Below are 13,628 nucleotides of genomic sequence, written 5' to 3'. Positions count from 1 at the left end.
TTTTAAATCATCATTTACAGATTTTTAGATATCAAATACCTGATATTCTAGACATCACACTTCCTCTAATCCTAGGAGGCAGTACTGCACAATGACTAAGATGGCGTGCCTTAGAGTATGATTTCATGGGACTTATGTATACCTATACTGCTGATGAGAGCTGAGGCCATAATGTATTAACTCTCTAAGTGATATCTGATCTTTGCGTTCTCATGGAGATCAAATGAGGAAATCAATTAAGACATCAGGTGTTAATTGACGGTCAGTTGTCAAGCACAGCATCTGATCTGTGGTAGCCATTCACTAAATATGAATTAATATCAAAGAGAGTGTAGTGTAACTGTTATGCAGAGAGCAAGGTAGGGTGGAATCACAGCCCAGGTTAAGGTGGTGCTCTGTAGATAGCAGAAATCTGTTTTGCATAAAGATGAGCCAGCAAAAGGTGGGGGGAAAGCAGCAGAAGGAGCTCCAGAGCAAAGGCAGGGGAACAGGGAGCCACACATGCCTGCGAGCTGTAAGGAAAGGGAATCTAGAGGGTAGGTGTGGGTTAGGGTGATAAAGCAGGGGGATGGGTGGGATAATGGTCAGCTGTCAATCTGGAAGCTAATAGTAAGTTATTAAAGACACCTAGTGAGTCATTTACTGGTCAAATTGTGTTTTTAAACAACTTTTAAAATTTATTTTCATATATATACATATTTTTTGTTTTGAGATAGTGTCTCACATAGAACAGGATGGCCTCAAATGAATTATGTAACTGAAACTGACATTGAACTTCTGATTCACTTTCTTCCATCTGTTTAGAGCTGGCCTTCCACATATGCGCTACTACTTCCAGCTTTAATTATGTTTAAGAATGCTCTCTCTCTCAACAGTGGGAGTCATAGAAACCCAGGAGTTAGGTGACAGTCAAGGAGGTGAGAATTAAGACGCCAAGCTGGGGAGGGATTTCTAAAGAGACTACCTCTCCATATAGTGATATGAGAAGAAAATAAAGGGGGAGCCATATGTATACAGAATGACTCCTTGGGTTAAATTGGGCATCATTAACAATACAGAGTATAAGAGAAAAGAGGTTTGAGGTAGGGTGATTGGTTCTTATTTTTGGAGTACCTCACTTGGAGATTTCATTAGGCAATTTGATATTTGAGTCCTTAATTGAACAAAGCATCATATCTGAAGATGAGGGGTTTTAACCCTGGTATTCAGATCAGCGCTGAAGCCAAGTGACTAAAATAATCTAGGGGCAATATACGGCATGAGAAAATGGCATGTGGTATAGTTGTCACAACATAGAATGAGTGAGGCTTGGGGTTATAGAAAGGTTCAATGGGTAATGATATGAACAGCTAAGGAAGTGTACAAATGGATGACTACTCTTTTTGGCTACCCCCCTCCCCATGTTAAGCTTTTCCAGGATGCACTGGTTTCTGACATTAGAGTTATTGCTGTTGATTGGATTGCAAGACACCTCTACTTTGCTCTGAAAGCATCACAAAACGGAACACAGATATTCAATGTTGACCTTGAACACAAGGTGAAATCCCCCAGGGAGGTGAAGACTTGCAAAGGACATACAACAATAATTTCTTTCTCTATATATCCCCTCTTGAGGTATGAACATCTTTATTGCAATGAAAAAGATATAGATTTTAATGTGATATCTTTGCTCAATATTAGAAGCTAACAATGGTAAACTAAGGTGCTTATGTTTTGTTTTGTAGAGGGTATCACATAGTGCATACTGACATTGAACTGGCTGTGTAGCCGTTGATGACCAGAACTCTCTCTCCATCTTCCTGTTTTAGCTCCTGGGAGCTGGGATTACATGGTTGGGAGCTGCATTAAATTATAATAGATAATTCTGAGTCAAGATTGGTGGTCCATATGTGTCATACCAATTAATCAGAAGCCAGAAGCAGGAGCATTGTGGGTTCAAGGCCAAGTACAGTGATTTTGTGAGACTCCTTAACTCAAAATGCAGAAAATAAGAGTAAGAAGTAAGGCTCAGAGATAGAATTATCATCTAGACTCCAGGCTTAATCTCTAACATACACATTTTGATCCCACAACTATCAGTTAAGGTTATAATCTTAACACATGTTGAAAATTTGACTAACCCACAGGCTAATTAGCAGAAGGAAAGGTATAACAAATTTTTATGTCGGTGAATTTTATAACAGTGGCAGGTGGTAAAGACAAGATGTAGATGTGATCAAGACAGGATGAACTGCATAGGAGGCCAGTAGCTATGGTTCAGTGAAAGCTCTTCTGGCTCTGCCTATCTTCATAAAGTTCATATTTTCATAATATAGTCTTAAGACTATATTATTAATCAACTGAGTATCAATTTTTCCAGCTTGGAAAGGATGATTTTAATTGTACCACAAGCATGGACATGGGCTATTTTGAAACTAAGTTGTTTATTGGCATTAAGAAACCGAAATAGACACCAGTTCTTGCTGGAGCTTGGGGAAGGAAGTTATCTCTGCTAGGCTCTGAGGGAAGAGCTTGCACCAGGTAGATGCTGTGCCATCAGCATGGCAAAAGAGAACCCCAAAAGATGTGGGACAAAATGTCCTGATAAGTCTTCTTCAGGCACACCTACTGGGAGGAGGATGACAAGAAGCACCCCAACTTTTAGGTCAACTTTGCTGAGTTCTCAAAGAGATTGCAGGAGAGATGGAAGACCATGTCTGCAAAGGAAAAGTCAAAGTTTGAAGATCTGACCAAGAGCAACAATGCTCGTTATGACAGGGAGATGAAGAATTACATTCCTCCCGATGGTGTTAAGAAAGGAAAGAAAAAAAAAGATCCTAAATCTCCCAAAAGACTATCATTAGCTTTCTTCTGGTTTTGTTCTGAATATTGACCAAGGACCAAAAGTCAGTATCCAGTATTTGGAGATACTGCAAAGAAACTGGGAGGGACATGGTCTGAACAATCTGCCAAAGATAAATAATTGTATGAGCAGAAAGCAGCTAAACTAAAGGAGAAGTATGAAAAGGATATTGCTGCAAATCATGCCAAGGGCAAAGGTGAAACAAGAAAAAAAGGGTCCTGGTAGGCCAACAGGCTCAAAAAAGAAAAATGAACTGTAAGCCAAGACATGCTTACTCCTGGAGGCCTTCACCTGGGAAAGGATGGTCCCGCTTCCCTTCTTTGCTTGAGGGAGAGGGAGGGGGAGGGGGAGAGGAGAAGGGAGAGGGAGAGGAAGAGGAACAGGAGGAAGAAGAGGATGACAAAGATGAGGAGGAAGATGAGGATAAGGAGGAAGAAGATGAAGATAAAGAATAAATGGCTGTCCTAAAATGTGTGGAGTGTATGTGCGACAGGCAATTATTATGATAATGTAGAAATTCAAGTGCATCTCAATATTAGCTTCAGTATAAAATTTGTACAAATTTTATTATGGTGATCATATTCTTTGTAGAGAAATACTTTTGACAAAAAAGAGCTTATAGCTTTTTCAGGGGTTACAATGTACAGTTAGATTTAAAGCTCTTGATGTTGAATGCTTCTAAATATTTAACAGTTTCTTTAATTTCTTATGGTAGCAAAACAAACTTAAGAGGAATTTGTACTGACAGTAAAAAATCTTTTAAGGTGTGATTTTTTGTTTTGTTTTAAAATTTGTAACAAAATAATGCATATTTAAAGGAGAAACAGAAACAGAGGGTGGAAAAGGGCATACTGAAAATATGAAAGTAAGTTTAGAATTTATAGGTATAAATGGCCACTGAAGGTGCTCAAACTACAAGTCTAACATGATTAGAGCCCAGGGCTTTGCCTGTAACACATTATTATTTAAAAAAAAAATCACTGGGCAACACTGAGTTGGACTTCCTGTGACCTCTATTTCAGAAGGAAGTTATTTGATGTTTGAATATGCTTACTCCCAAGGCTGCACTTGTCTTCTCATTATTATGCATGGTTGATCTTCATTAGAAAAAAATATTTGAAGTGTCACGTTTTTCTTCATTAAATTAAAGGGATGTTTTCCTTCTTCCCAATAGTCGCTTGTATTGGACAGAAGTTTCAGATCTGGGCCATCAGATGTTCTACTGCAATATTAGCAATCACACCTCGCAACATGTTCTACAACCCAAGGCTTCAAACCAGCATGGAAGGAGCCAATGTTCTTGTAACGTGACAGAATCTGAGTTAAGTGGGGCAATGACTGTGGACACCTCTGACCCAGACAGACCATGGATATACTTTACCAAAAGGCAAGAGATCTGGGCCATGGACCTGGAAGGATGTCAGTGTTGGAAAGTCATCATGGTACCTGCTATCCCTGGTAATGTGCTGATGCATTCACATCTTTTCTTCTTTTTGATAGGTTCCATGTAATCCAAGGTGGTCAGAAATTCACTCAATAGCCAAGGATGCCTTTGAACTTCTGATCTTTCTCCCTCTACCTCCCAAGAGCTTGGATTACAGATATGTGTCATCAGGTTTAGTTTTATGAAGTGCTGGCTGTCAAATCCAGTGGTGTGTGCTAGGCAATCTCAGCTGAGCTATAACCTCAGCATGTATATCCTCATTTATAATGGCAGCCTCTCTTGTCCATTAGAAAGAGCTTGCAGGGGTTGGGGAGATGGGTCAGTTAGTAAAGCACTTGCTGTATAAAAACGAGGACCTGAGTTTTAATCACTAGTACCCACATAAAAAGCAGGTGGTGATGCACACCTGTAATCCCAGTAATCAGGGGGTAGAGACAGGAAGATCTCTATGTCTGCGAGAATTGATGAACTCTGGGTTTATAAATTTTGATCATACAAATACCAATTAAAATGATAATCTTAGTTTGACATGGTGGCACATGTTTTTAATCCTACTACTTGGGAGGCAGAAACAGGCAGATCTCTGTGAGTTTGAGGACAGCCTGGTCTACATAGGGAGTCCAAAACAACCAGCCAGGACTAAATAGAAAAATCCTGTATAAAACAATAACAACAACAACAACAACAGCAACAACAAAAAACAAACCGGACCAAAATAAAACAAAACAAAAACCAAATTATAATCTTAATCGTCACTGAATTTGACTAGTCTAAAGATGGGCTATTTACTAGAAAGAAACCCATAGCAAATTGACCTCTAGCCTCTGCATATGCACACAAGTGCATCCATACGTATGTGCTCACTCATGCATACATATAGACACATAAATGCATGTATATATGTATATACCATAAGAAATCACAAAACAAACAAACAAACAAACAAATAATCAAATAAAACAAAACAGATAAAAAGGAGGGTTATTGCAGGTTTGGATAAAATGATCAATCTGTAGAACTTTTTTTTTTTTTTTCATGCATGAGGACCTGAGCTTGGGTTTCTAGTGCACAATGACACACACCTGTAATCCGCAATAGCATGATGGGGGGCAGAGGCAGAGGCAGAGGCAGAGGCAGAGAGGCAGAGAGGCAGAGAGGCAGAGAGGCAGAGAGGCAGAGAGGCAGAGAGGCAGAGAGGCAGAGAGGCAGAGAGGCAGAGAGGCAGAGAGGCAGAGAGGCAGAGAGGCAGAGAGGCAGAGAGGCAGAGAGGCAGAGAGGCAGAGAGGCAGAGAGGCAGAGAGGCAGAGAGGCAGAGAGAGAGAGGCAGAGGCAGAGGCAGAGGCAGAGGCAGAGGCAGAGGCAGAGGCAGAGGCAGAGGCAGAGGCAGAGGCAGAGGCAGAGGCAGAGGCAGAGGCAGAGGCAGAGGCAGAGGCAGAGGCAGAGGCAGGTGAGTCATTGGAAGCTCATCAGTCAGCTAATATAAGCTATTTGGTCATGGTCCAGAGCAAAGGAACTGACAGTGCCAATGTTTACTCTGACTTCACTGAGTCTAAAAAAAGTGAGACAACATTGTTGAGCCAAATGGCATAAAATACGTTTTGTTTTTTAATGTTGAAAGGTTTAAAACTTAGCAGTTTTCTTAGCAAAAAAGTAACTTCATACATTATTTAGAGCAGAAAACTTAAGGTACCTAATTTTATGTTATTTTGTTTAATTCTTTATCTTTTAATTTTTTCTTTGTGTTTTGAATAAAGCAGGAAAAAGAATCATTAGCTTAACAGTGGATGGGGAGTTTATATATTGGATCATGAAAACAAAGAATGATGCCCAGATTTATCAAGCAAAGAAGGGAAGCGGGGCCATCCTTTCCCAGGTGAAGGCCTCCAGGAGTAAGCATATCTTGGCTTACAGTTCTGCTCTGCAGCCTTTTCCAGGTAACAGCGTCGCCCACACAGTGTGCTTGTTCCCTTCCAAGGCTGTTTGTTCCTTCAATCTCTGTATTAGGCTCTCACTTTCACCCCACATTCTGTCAGGCCTGCCTGTTGTTTACTCTGTTTCACAAATGCACACAACTTGGACTGCAGTAGGCAGCATTTAGACATGGGAGCCTATGACCTATTCTGTGCACTTGTACTCTATCTCTTCTTTCTGGTTTAGGCCTTTTAGTAGTGTCAAAAGCATTACATAAAACCTCTGCTCTCTTGCAAGGTTAAATTAATTACTGCGTTTATTAATCTATTATGTATTACGTAGATTAAGTAGACTGCCTTGGAAGACATATTAAAAGAAGTTCTTTACAAGGAAGGAAAATGATTTGGGTCAGAATCTCAGATCTATGTTATGATGGAGGAGTTTCAGAGAAATGAGTAGTAGAGGAAAACAGGAATGATTATTTTTCTTAGTTGTTCTAAATGTAAGGTTGTTGAAATTAATAGCAACAGTGATTTTATTATGCATGTGTGTGTGTGTGCATATGTTTTTATAACTACCACACTTGTCTTTCAATGTGGACAGGAAATAAAGAGCACATTGACTGAGGAGGGAGAAATAACACAGTGTTCACCTTCAGATGACATGATCAATTACACAGAAAATCTGGAAAATCTGGCAAAAACATTTCTCTCAAAACTAGCAAGTGATCTGTCAAGTCTGTAGAATGCTGCAAATTTCATTTTTTTCAGCAACAAACCAGTCAAATTAGCAATAAAGTAAGACTATTTGTATTGTCATCTCCCCAAATAAAATACTTGTATATAAGTCTAACGAAATATGTACAAACCATATATGACAAATTCTACCAAATTCTGGTGGGAGTACTAAAAAGAAGTGAATGTCTACAGAGACTACATTCATGGATATGAAGTCAAGATGCTGCCTCTCCCTAATTTGATCTGTCAGTTCAAAGCAGTCTTTCAGCATCCAGGAAATGATCTCGTGGATATTGAGAAGCACATTGTAATGTTTATGTGAAGATTAAAAAAGAAACTAACATAATATCAAAGGAAAAGTGTAATGTCAATAAGTTTGAACTAACCTGAACTCTTTCTACAAAGTTATAGTTATCAAGGCCCTAAGGCATTGAAAGACAGTGAATATAGCTAAACAAACAATAGTGTAAGTAGACAGCTTGGAGACAGACCCTCATAAATATAGTCAAGGTAATCTTTGACAGAGGGATAAAAGGAATATAATGGTGAAAGGAGAATATTTCTAACAAGTTAAGTTAGAAAGAAAACCTTTTAATCAACCCCCAAATTAGCTAATGGTGAATTAGAAACCTAAAGGTTTATATTTGGATATAAAAAAAAGAAAGGAGCCATGAAATTGTAAAAAGATGTGGAGAAAACACGCAATCATAGAAATCAGTGAAAGAGACCAAATTGAAAAGATTACCTCACCTATTATATGATTACAGCTGCATGGCATTCTGCAAATGCAGAAATCACAGCCACAGTGCATTGCTTGGTTTTGTCAAACTTGACACCAACTAGAGTCATCTGGGAAGAAAGAACATCCATTGGGGAATTATCTCCATCAGACTGACCTATGGGTCATCATCTTTTTCTTATTTTATGGAAAATAGTTTTGTTTCTCATATAATATATCCTGATTACTATTTCCCCTTCATCTACTTTTGTCTACCACCTGGACTCACCCCTTTTCTCTTTCTCAGTATGTTCTTAGCTGCTATTTGATGTACAAGGGTCCAGCCTACTGTGGGTGACCACATCCCTAGGCAGATGGGTCTGGGGAGAAAAAGGAAGCCAGAGAGCAAGCCAGAAGAAGCAAGACAACAAGCAGTGTCCCTTTTTCAGTCTCTTGCTTCAGTTCCTGCTGTGGCTTCCCCAAATAACAAGCACTCAAATAACTAGCAAGTGATCTGTCAAGTCTGTAGAATGCTTCAAGGGTACACCTTTGAAGCCAAATAAACCTTTCTTTTCCAAGTTGGTTTTGGTAAGCATTTTTCATAGCAGCTAAGAGGCAAACTAGATCAGGTAGTAATGGAATCAGTGGTAGCTAGGAGTTGAGGGGAAAAGGGATATGTAGGTGGAACACAGAGTGTGTTTAAGGTAGTGAAATGCCTCTGTAGGATAATGTTAAGAGTGGGACCATGCCATAGGGCATTTTCTAAATCATCAAACATACAGATCAACAGAAAAGCCTGATATACACTATGCTCTTTAGGTAATAACATTTTCCAGTGGGCTCATTGACTATAGGGGGGTTATTGGTAATGAGGGGGTCTATGTATTGATTGGGACATGTATGTGAGAGCTCTCCAACTTCATATCAATTTTATTGTGAACTCCAAACTGCACTAGAAAAATTGTTGATTAAGAAAAGAAAATGCTAGTCCTTTGCCTGTGAGCATAGCAGAATATCATTAATAGTGTCAAGGACTGGCTCTCTCCCATGGAATGGGTCTCAAGTTGAACCAGTCATTGGTTGGTCATTTCTTCAATCTCTACTCCATCTTTATCCCTTCACATCCTGTAGGCAGGATAAATTTTGGGTTGAAGGTTTGTGGATCAGTCAGTGTCCACCCTCCACTGGAAGTCCTGCCTGGTGACAGGAGGTGGCCACTTGATTAGGGTTTGGTGGCCTACAATTGGAATGTAAAGTGCATATATAGATAAACTAATGGAAAAGTGGTTATAAATATGTGAGCAATTAGTAAAATAACTCAAGGACTCCACCAAAACAATGAAATATTCAAAAAATTAAATTTTGTCTGCATGATAATTTTATGTTCTGAATTACATAGTAATTGTAATTGGGCTTTGTAAGTCAAACAAAAGAGCAAATTGTAGCACAAAGTAGTACAGTGTAAGTTTGTGGTTAAACAAGGAAATAAAGCAACCAATGTGCATGGGGGTCGGGGGGGAGGGAATGAAAACAAGATGCAGACTCTGTTTGATGTTGAATAACAGCCCCAACACATACCTAACAGAAAATGTTTCTAAGGGAGGCAGAAACTCACTACAGCCTAAGATGCTCTCATTAGTGTGGAGGGAAGCTTCCCCTTTACCAAGCTGTAGGTCCATGTGGGAAGAGTGCTTTACCTCCATCTGCTGGAGACTCTAGGCAATTACTAGTTTCTTTGCTCCTGAGATAGCATGTTCAAAATGTAAAGGGTTTGAAAGATGGAACAGTGGAAAGGGAGACTGTGTGTGTGTGTGTGTGTGTGTGTGTGTGTGTATGTGTGTGTATGTGTGTGTGTATGCTCGCGTGGTGTGTGTGGTATGGACAGGGAGTGAAATCTTTCTTTCAGTACCTTCCAAATGACATTTCCAACATTTCAATGTATCTGCCATTTTGTTGAATAAAAACAAATAACATTACTTTTTGAATTTTTTGAATTAATTTTTTGTCCCATTTTCCCTAATATAAGGATCCCATTATTTATTTAGACTAGAATTTAGCACAAATGAATAGCATCATGTAACTGAAGAGTGACTGAAGAGTGGCCCGTCCTGTATCATTAGTGAAATTATCTTTCTCCAAACCCTCAGGCCTTCCCAGTGTCCTCAAAGTTAGAATCACGGGCTCTTTGTTCACTCCCTTTTCTCAGGAATCAAAGGTGTAGGTCTAGGTGAGCATGCTTTGCTCACTTTGGAATCCATAACTGGAATCTCCACATTAGGGTCATTTCACAACAGCTTATGATCTATGATAATAGATAACATTCATTTGAAATGTGGAGTGCGAGGAAGTAGAATGATACATAAATATTTGTGCATTAGATAACTCTTTCTGTAGAAGAACTGGCGTCACCTTCTCAGAGAGGTGGAGGCGTGGGCTCAATCAAGTATTTGGTGCTTAGACATCCCTCTCTTAAGTTTCTTGTTAGATGCAAGGGGTGTGTTTATAGTTTGCAAAGCACCAGTTAGGAAAAACTGTAGCTAAAATGTGTCACTCTATCTTCTGGAACTCTGAGCGAGTTCAGTCTGAGATTCTGAAGCTCCACATTCCACTGCTGGATAAGCAATAAAGCATCAAACTAAAAATGAATGTATCCAGTGTCATGGAGGAAGAAAGCAAGTCTGTGATGGGGTCACAGAAGTAATGCTCTCCCCTGCATTAGAGCTTGGTCAGGGCTTCCCTGAAGATACGATGTATGAAGAAGATCATTCCAGACTGTGGAGGGAGCCTGCACCAGGGTGCAGACAGGTAGAAACCTAGCTAGCTTGCAGACAGTGCAATGTGAGCAGACTAAAATACAATTTTGCAGAGTCAAGAGACAAGACAGAACAGTGGACAGGAGATGTAATTGTAAACTCCAGTAGACAATTGGTCAAGGAGTGGGTATAGAGTTGTTAGGTTTCAGATAAAATCACATTTGCAGTGGTTGGCACTTTGCATAACGATGATGTGTTTTAGAAGACAACTTACGTAATACTTATGAGTGGATCAGAATTATAGTCAGCTGCATATGACAGAAACATGATTTTAGAGGCATCAGTGATGTGGTGGTTAGTGTATGTCAACCTGATCCATGTTAGAGTCACCTGGGATGAGGAAGCTTTAATCTTGAGGAACTGCCTCTATCAGATTGGCGTGTGGATGTACCTATGGGGCAGTTTCTTGATTGATGATTGGATGGTTTTTCGAGATAGGGTTTCTCTGTATAGCCCTGGCTGTCCTGGAACTTACTTTGTAGACCAGGTTGGCCTCGAACTCAGAAATCCACCTGCCTCTGCCTCCCAAGTGCTGGGATTAAAGGTGTGTACCACCACGCCCAGCTCCTTGATTGATGACTGACGTAGCAGGGCCCGGCCCACTATAGGTGATGCCTTCCCTGGGTGGGTGGTCCTGGACTGTAGAAGAAAGGAGGCTGAGCAGGGTATGAGGAGCAAACAAATAAGCAGTGTTTCTGCACGGCCTCGGGGCCAGTTCCTGCTTCCAGGTTCCGTTCCTGACTTGGATTCCCACACTGACAGATTGCAAAGTCTGTAAAGCATAAATAAATCCCCCTTTCCCTCAAAATTGGTTTTTAATAGATATTTTATTACAGCAACAGAGCAGCAAACTAATACAGAAATTGGCAGCCTTTTCTAGGCCAAAGCTCTAAAATACCCTTGTAGTTCCCTCCAAAAAACGCCTGCCAATTTGTCAATTTGTCAATTCTGCTAGTTAGTTTATATCAACTTAACACAATGCCACCTAGAAGGAGGAACCTTAACTGAGGAACTGTGTCCATAAGACTGAGTGGTGGCCATGCCTGTGAGGTGTTTTCTCCATTAGTGATTGTTGTAGAAAGGTGGGAAGTTAGCACTTCCACCCTGGGCAGGTGGTCCTGGGCTATACAAGAAAGTAGACTGAGCTACCCACGAGGCTCAAGCCACTAAGCAGTATTAATACACGGAGTTTGCTTTCAAGCCCTGCCTCCACGTTTCTGTTTTGGTTTCCCTTGATTGTGGACTATAAACTGTAAGCTGAAATAAATCTCTTCCATCTCACAGATTGCTCTTGATCAATGTTTTCTCACAGAAGCAGCCACAAACTAGAAGAAAGGAAACCTTCACTGTGGTGTGCCACTGTGTGGGCTAGAGCACACAGCCCTTCCTATCCCTACTGTAGTCTATATGGCTACTGCTCCCTCAGTGTGTGCTCAGGGTGTGACATATCTGGTTGTGTGTTATACATAGGTACTCTATCATGCCACCAGGACCCTGACTTCTGTTTTTCCTATATGTTTGTTCTTGTTTTTTGACACAGGGTCTGTCTAGGTACTTGAAGTTAGTCTTGAACCCATTATGGCATTCAAGCTGACATCAAGCTCTTTTTTATTTTAATGTATTTATTAGAACATATTAATTGTACCTAAAATGGGTTCATTATGGCAGTTTTACACACGTACATAACATATTTTGATCATACCCACCCATTTCCTTCTCCTAGTCTTTCACTCTTTCTCATATTCTTCCTCTTCATCTTGCCACCCTTCTACTATTTCATATAATTTTAAAAAGTTTTTATTTCTCTCTCTCTCTCTCTCTCTCTCTCTCTCTCTCTCTGTGTGTGTGTGTGAATGCAGGTTTATGCTAGTCACGATGCATCTGTAGAGGTCAGAGGACAGGTTAGGAGTCCTTTCTCTTCTTCTATGGATTCAAGGAATCTAACTCAGGTTGCCAGGTTTGTAGGAAGTGCCCTTACCCACTATGCCATATTGCCAGACCCCTTACCCAATTTTTCTACTTACCTGTCTTTTATTTTTTGTAAACCAATGGATTTCATTAGCATTATTTACAGTTGAATGCATCAGAATTTGTTTATAGAAGCATGTATACTTATCAGTGACCCTATCACCAAAGAAAATATCTCTTTATCACCAACCATTATTTGTATATAAATCTTTATAGAGACTCTATGAGTCTTTCCCACTTTAATGACAGGGTGTCAACACACCACATTTTGTGGTGATGTGTCGCAGATGGTCACAGCTACCAATTTAAGGGTGCAATAACATGCCATACACAAATGTTAGCATGAAACCCTTGAGCCTCTGCCTCCCACGTGCTATTATTACAAGCATGTGCACCATGCCTGCTAGCATCAAACTTTGCTAACATGCCTTCTAGTAAGTTCTTACAAGATTGCTCCTGCCCCTAGTGATATGGTGGCTGCATCTTAGATAGGGAGGCGGTGAGGGTCAGGGATGCCTTACAGAATATTTGCCCTTCATTATCAGTGAGGCAAATGCCACTCTGGAGGGTTCACAGAGTAGACACCTACCAAGATTGGGCAACTGAACTTTAGAAAATGAGTTTCCTCTGAGTATGCTATCCTAAACATCAGATAGATTTGACTGTAGAGAAAACGGAGGAGTGCACTGGGGAGGATCCAGGATAGTGTGCTAAAGCCAGGGTCTCAAAGTAGACACGATATCAAAAGCATTTCATATTTATCATTGCAATTTAAAGTTCTGCGTACTCCACAAATTTGTTTCTAATATTTGCTGTTACCCTTGTTAGATAAACTTACTATTCCTTCTTTTTTTTTCTTATTATTTTAGATAAAGCATATCTGTCTCTAGCTTCAGATATGGTAGAAGCAACTATATTATATGCCACCAACACCAGCCTCACACTCAAATTACCTCCAGTCAAGACAAACCTCACGTGGCATGGTATTACCCACCCCACATCAACATACCTGATTTACTATATGGAAGCTAATAGGGCAAACAGCTCTGACAGGAGACACAAAATGCTGGTAAGCCTGGAGCTGGCTGCTTTTGTCTTTTTACAATGTTTTTACTTGATGTAAACCTTTCAACCATGTTTTTGGTCAAAGATACTTTAAGCTTTGTTTTAAAACTTCTTCTAGCCAATGACTGAT

The 13,628-nt window shown here is 40.1% G+C and overlaps 1 protein-coding gene across 1 annotated transcript in view; it reads left to right on the top strand.

Moving 5' to 3' along the window:
* The window catches only part of Ros1 (ROS proto-oncogene 1, receptor tyrosine kinase), a 125,813-nt gene that overhangs the window by 65,070 nt on the left and 47,115 nt on the right, over nt 1–13,628 (top strand). Inside the window, exons 25-28 of the mRNA XM_085843349.1 lie at nt 1,409–1,614; nt 4,017–4,300; nt 6,044–6,220; nt 13,303–13,502. Coding sequence (XP_085699475.1) covers nt 1,409–1,614; nt 4,017–4,300; nt 6,044–6,220; nt 13,303–13,502 — 867 coding nt within the window. The remainder of the gene's footprint in view (nt 1–1,408; nt 1,615–4,016; nt 4,301–6,043; nt 6,221–13,302; nt 13,503–13,628) is intronic.

Source organism: Mus caroli, unplaced genomic scaffold (assembly GCF_978045245.1).
Source record: "Mus caroli unplaced genomic scaffold, Mus_caroli_1 scaffold_9, whole genome shotgun sequence".
Classification (NCBI taxonomy): Eukaryota; Metazoa; Chordata; class Mammalia; order Rodentia; family Muridae; genus Mus; species Mus caroli.
Note: the sequence above shows the minus strand (reverse complement) of the source record. Positions and strands in the feature narration are given on the sequence as shown.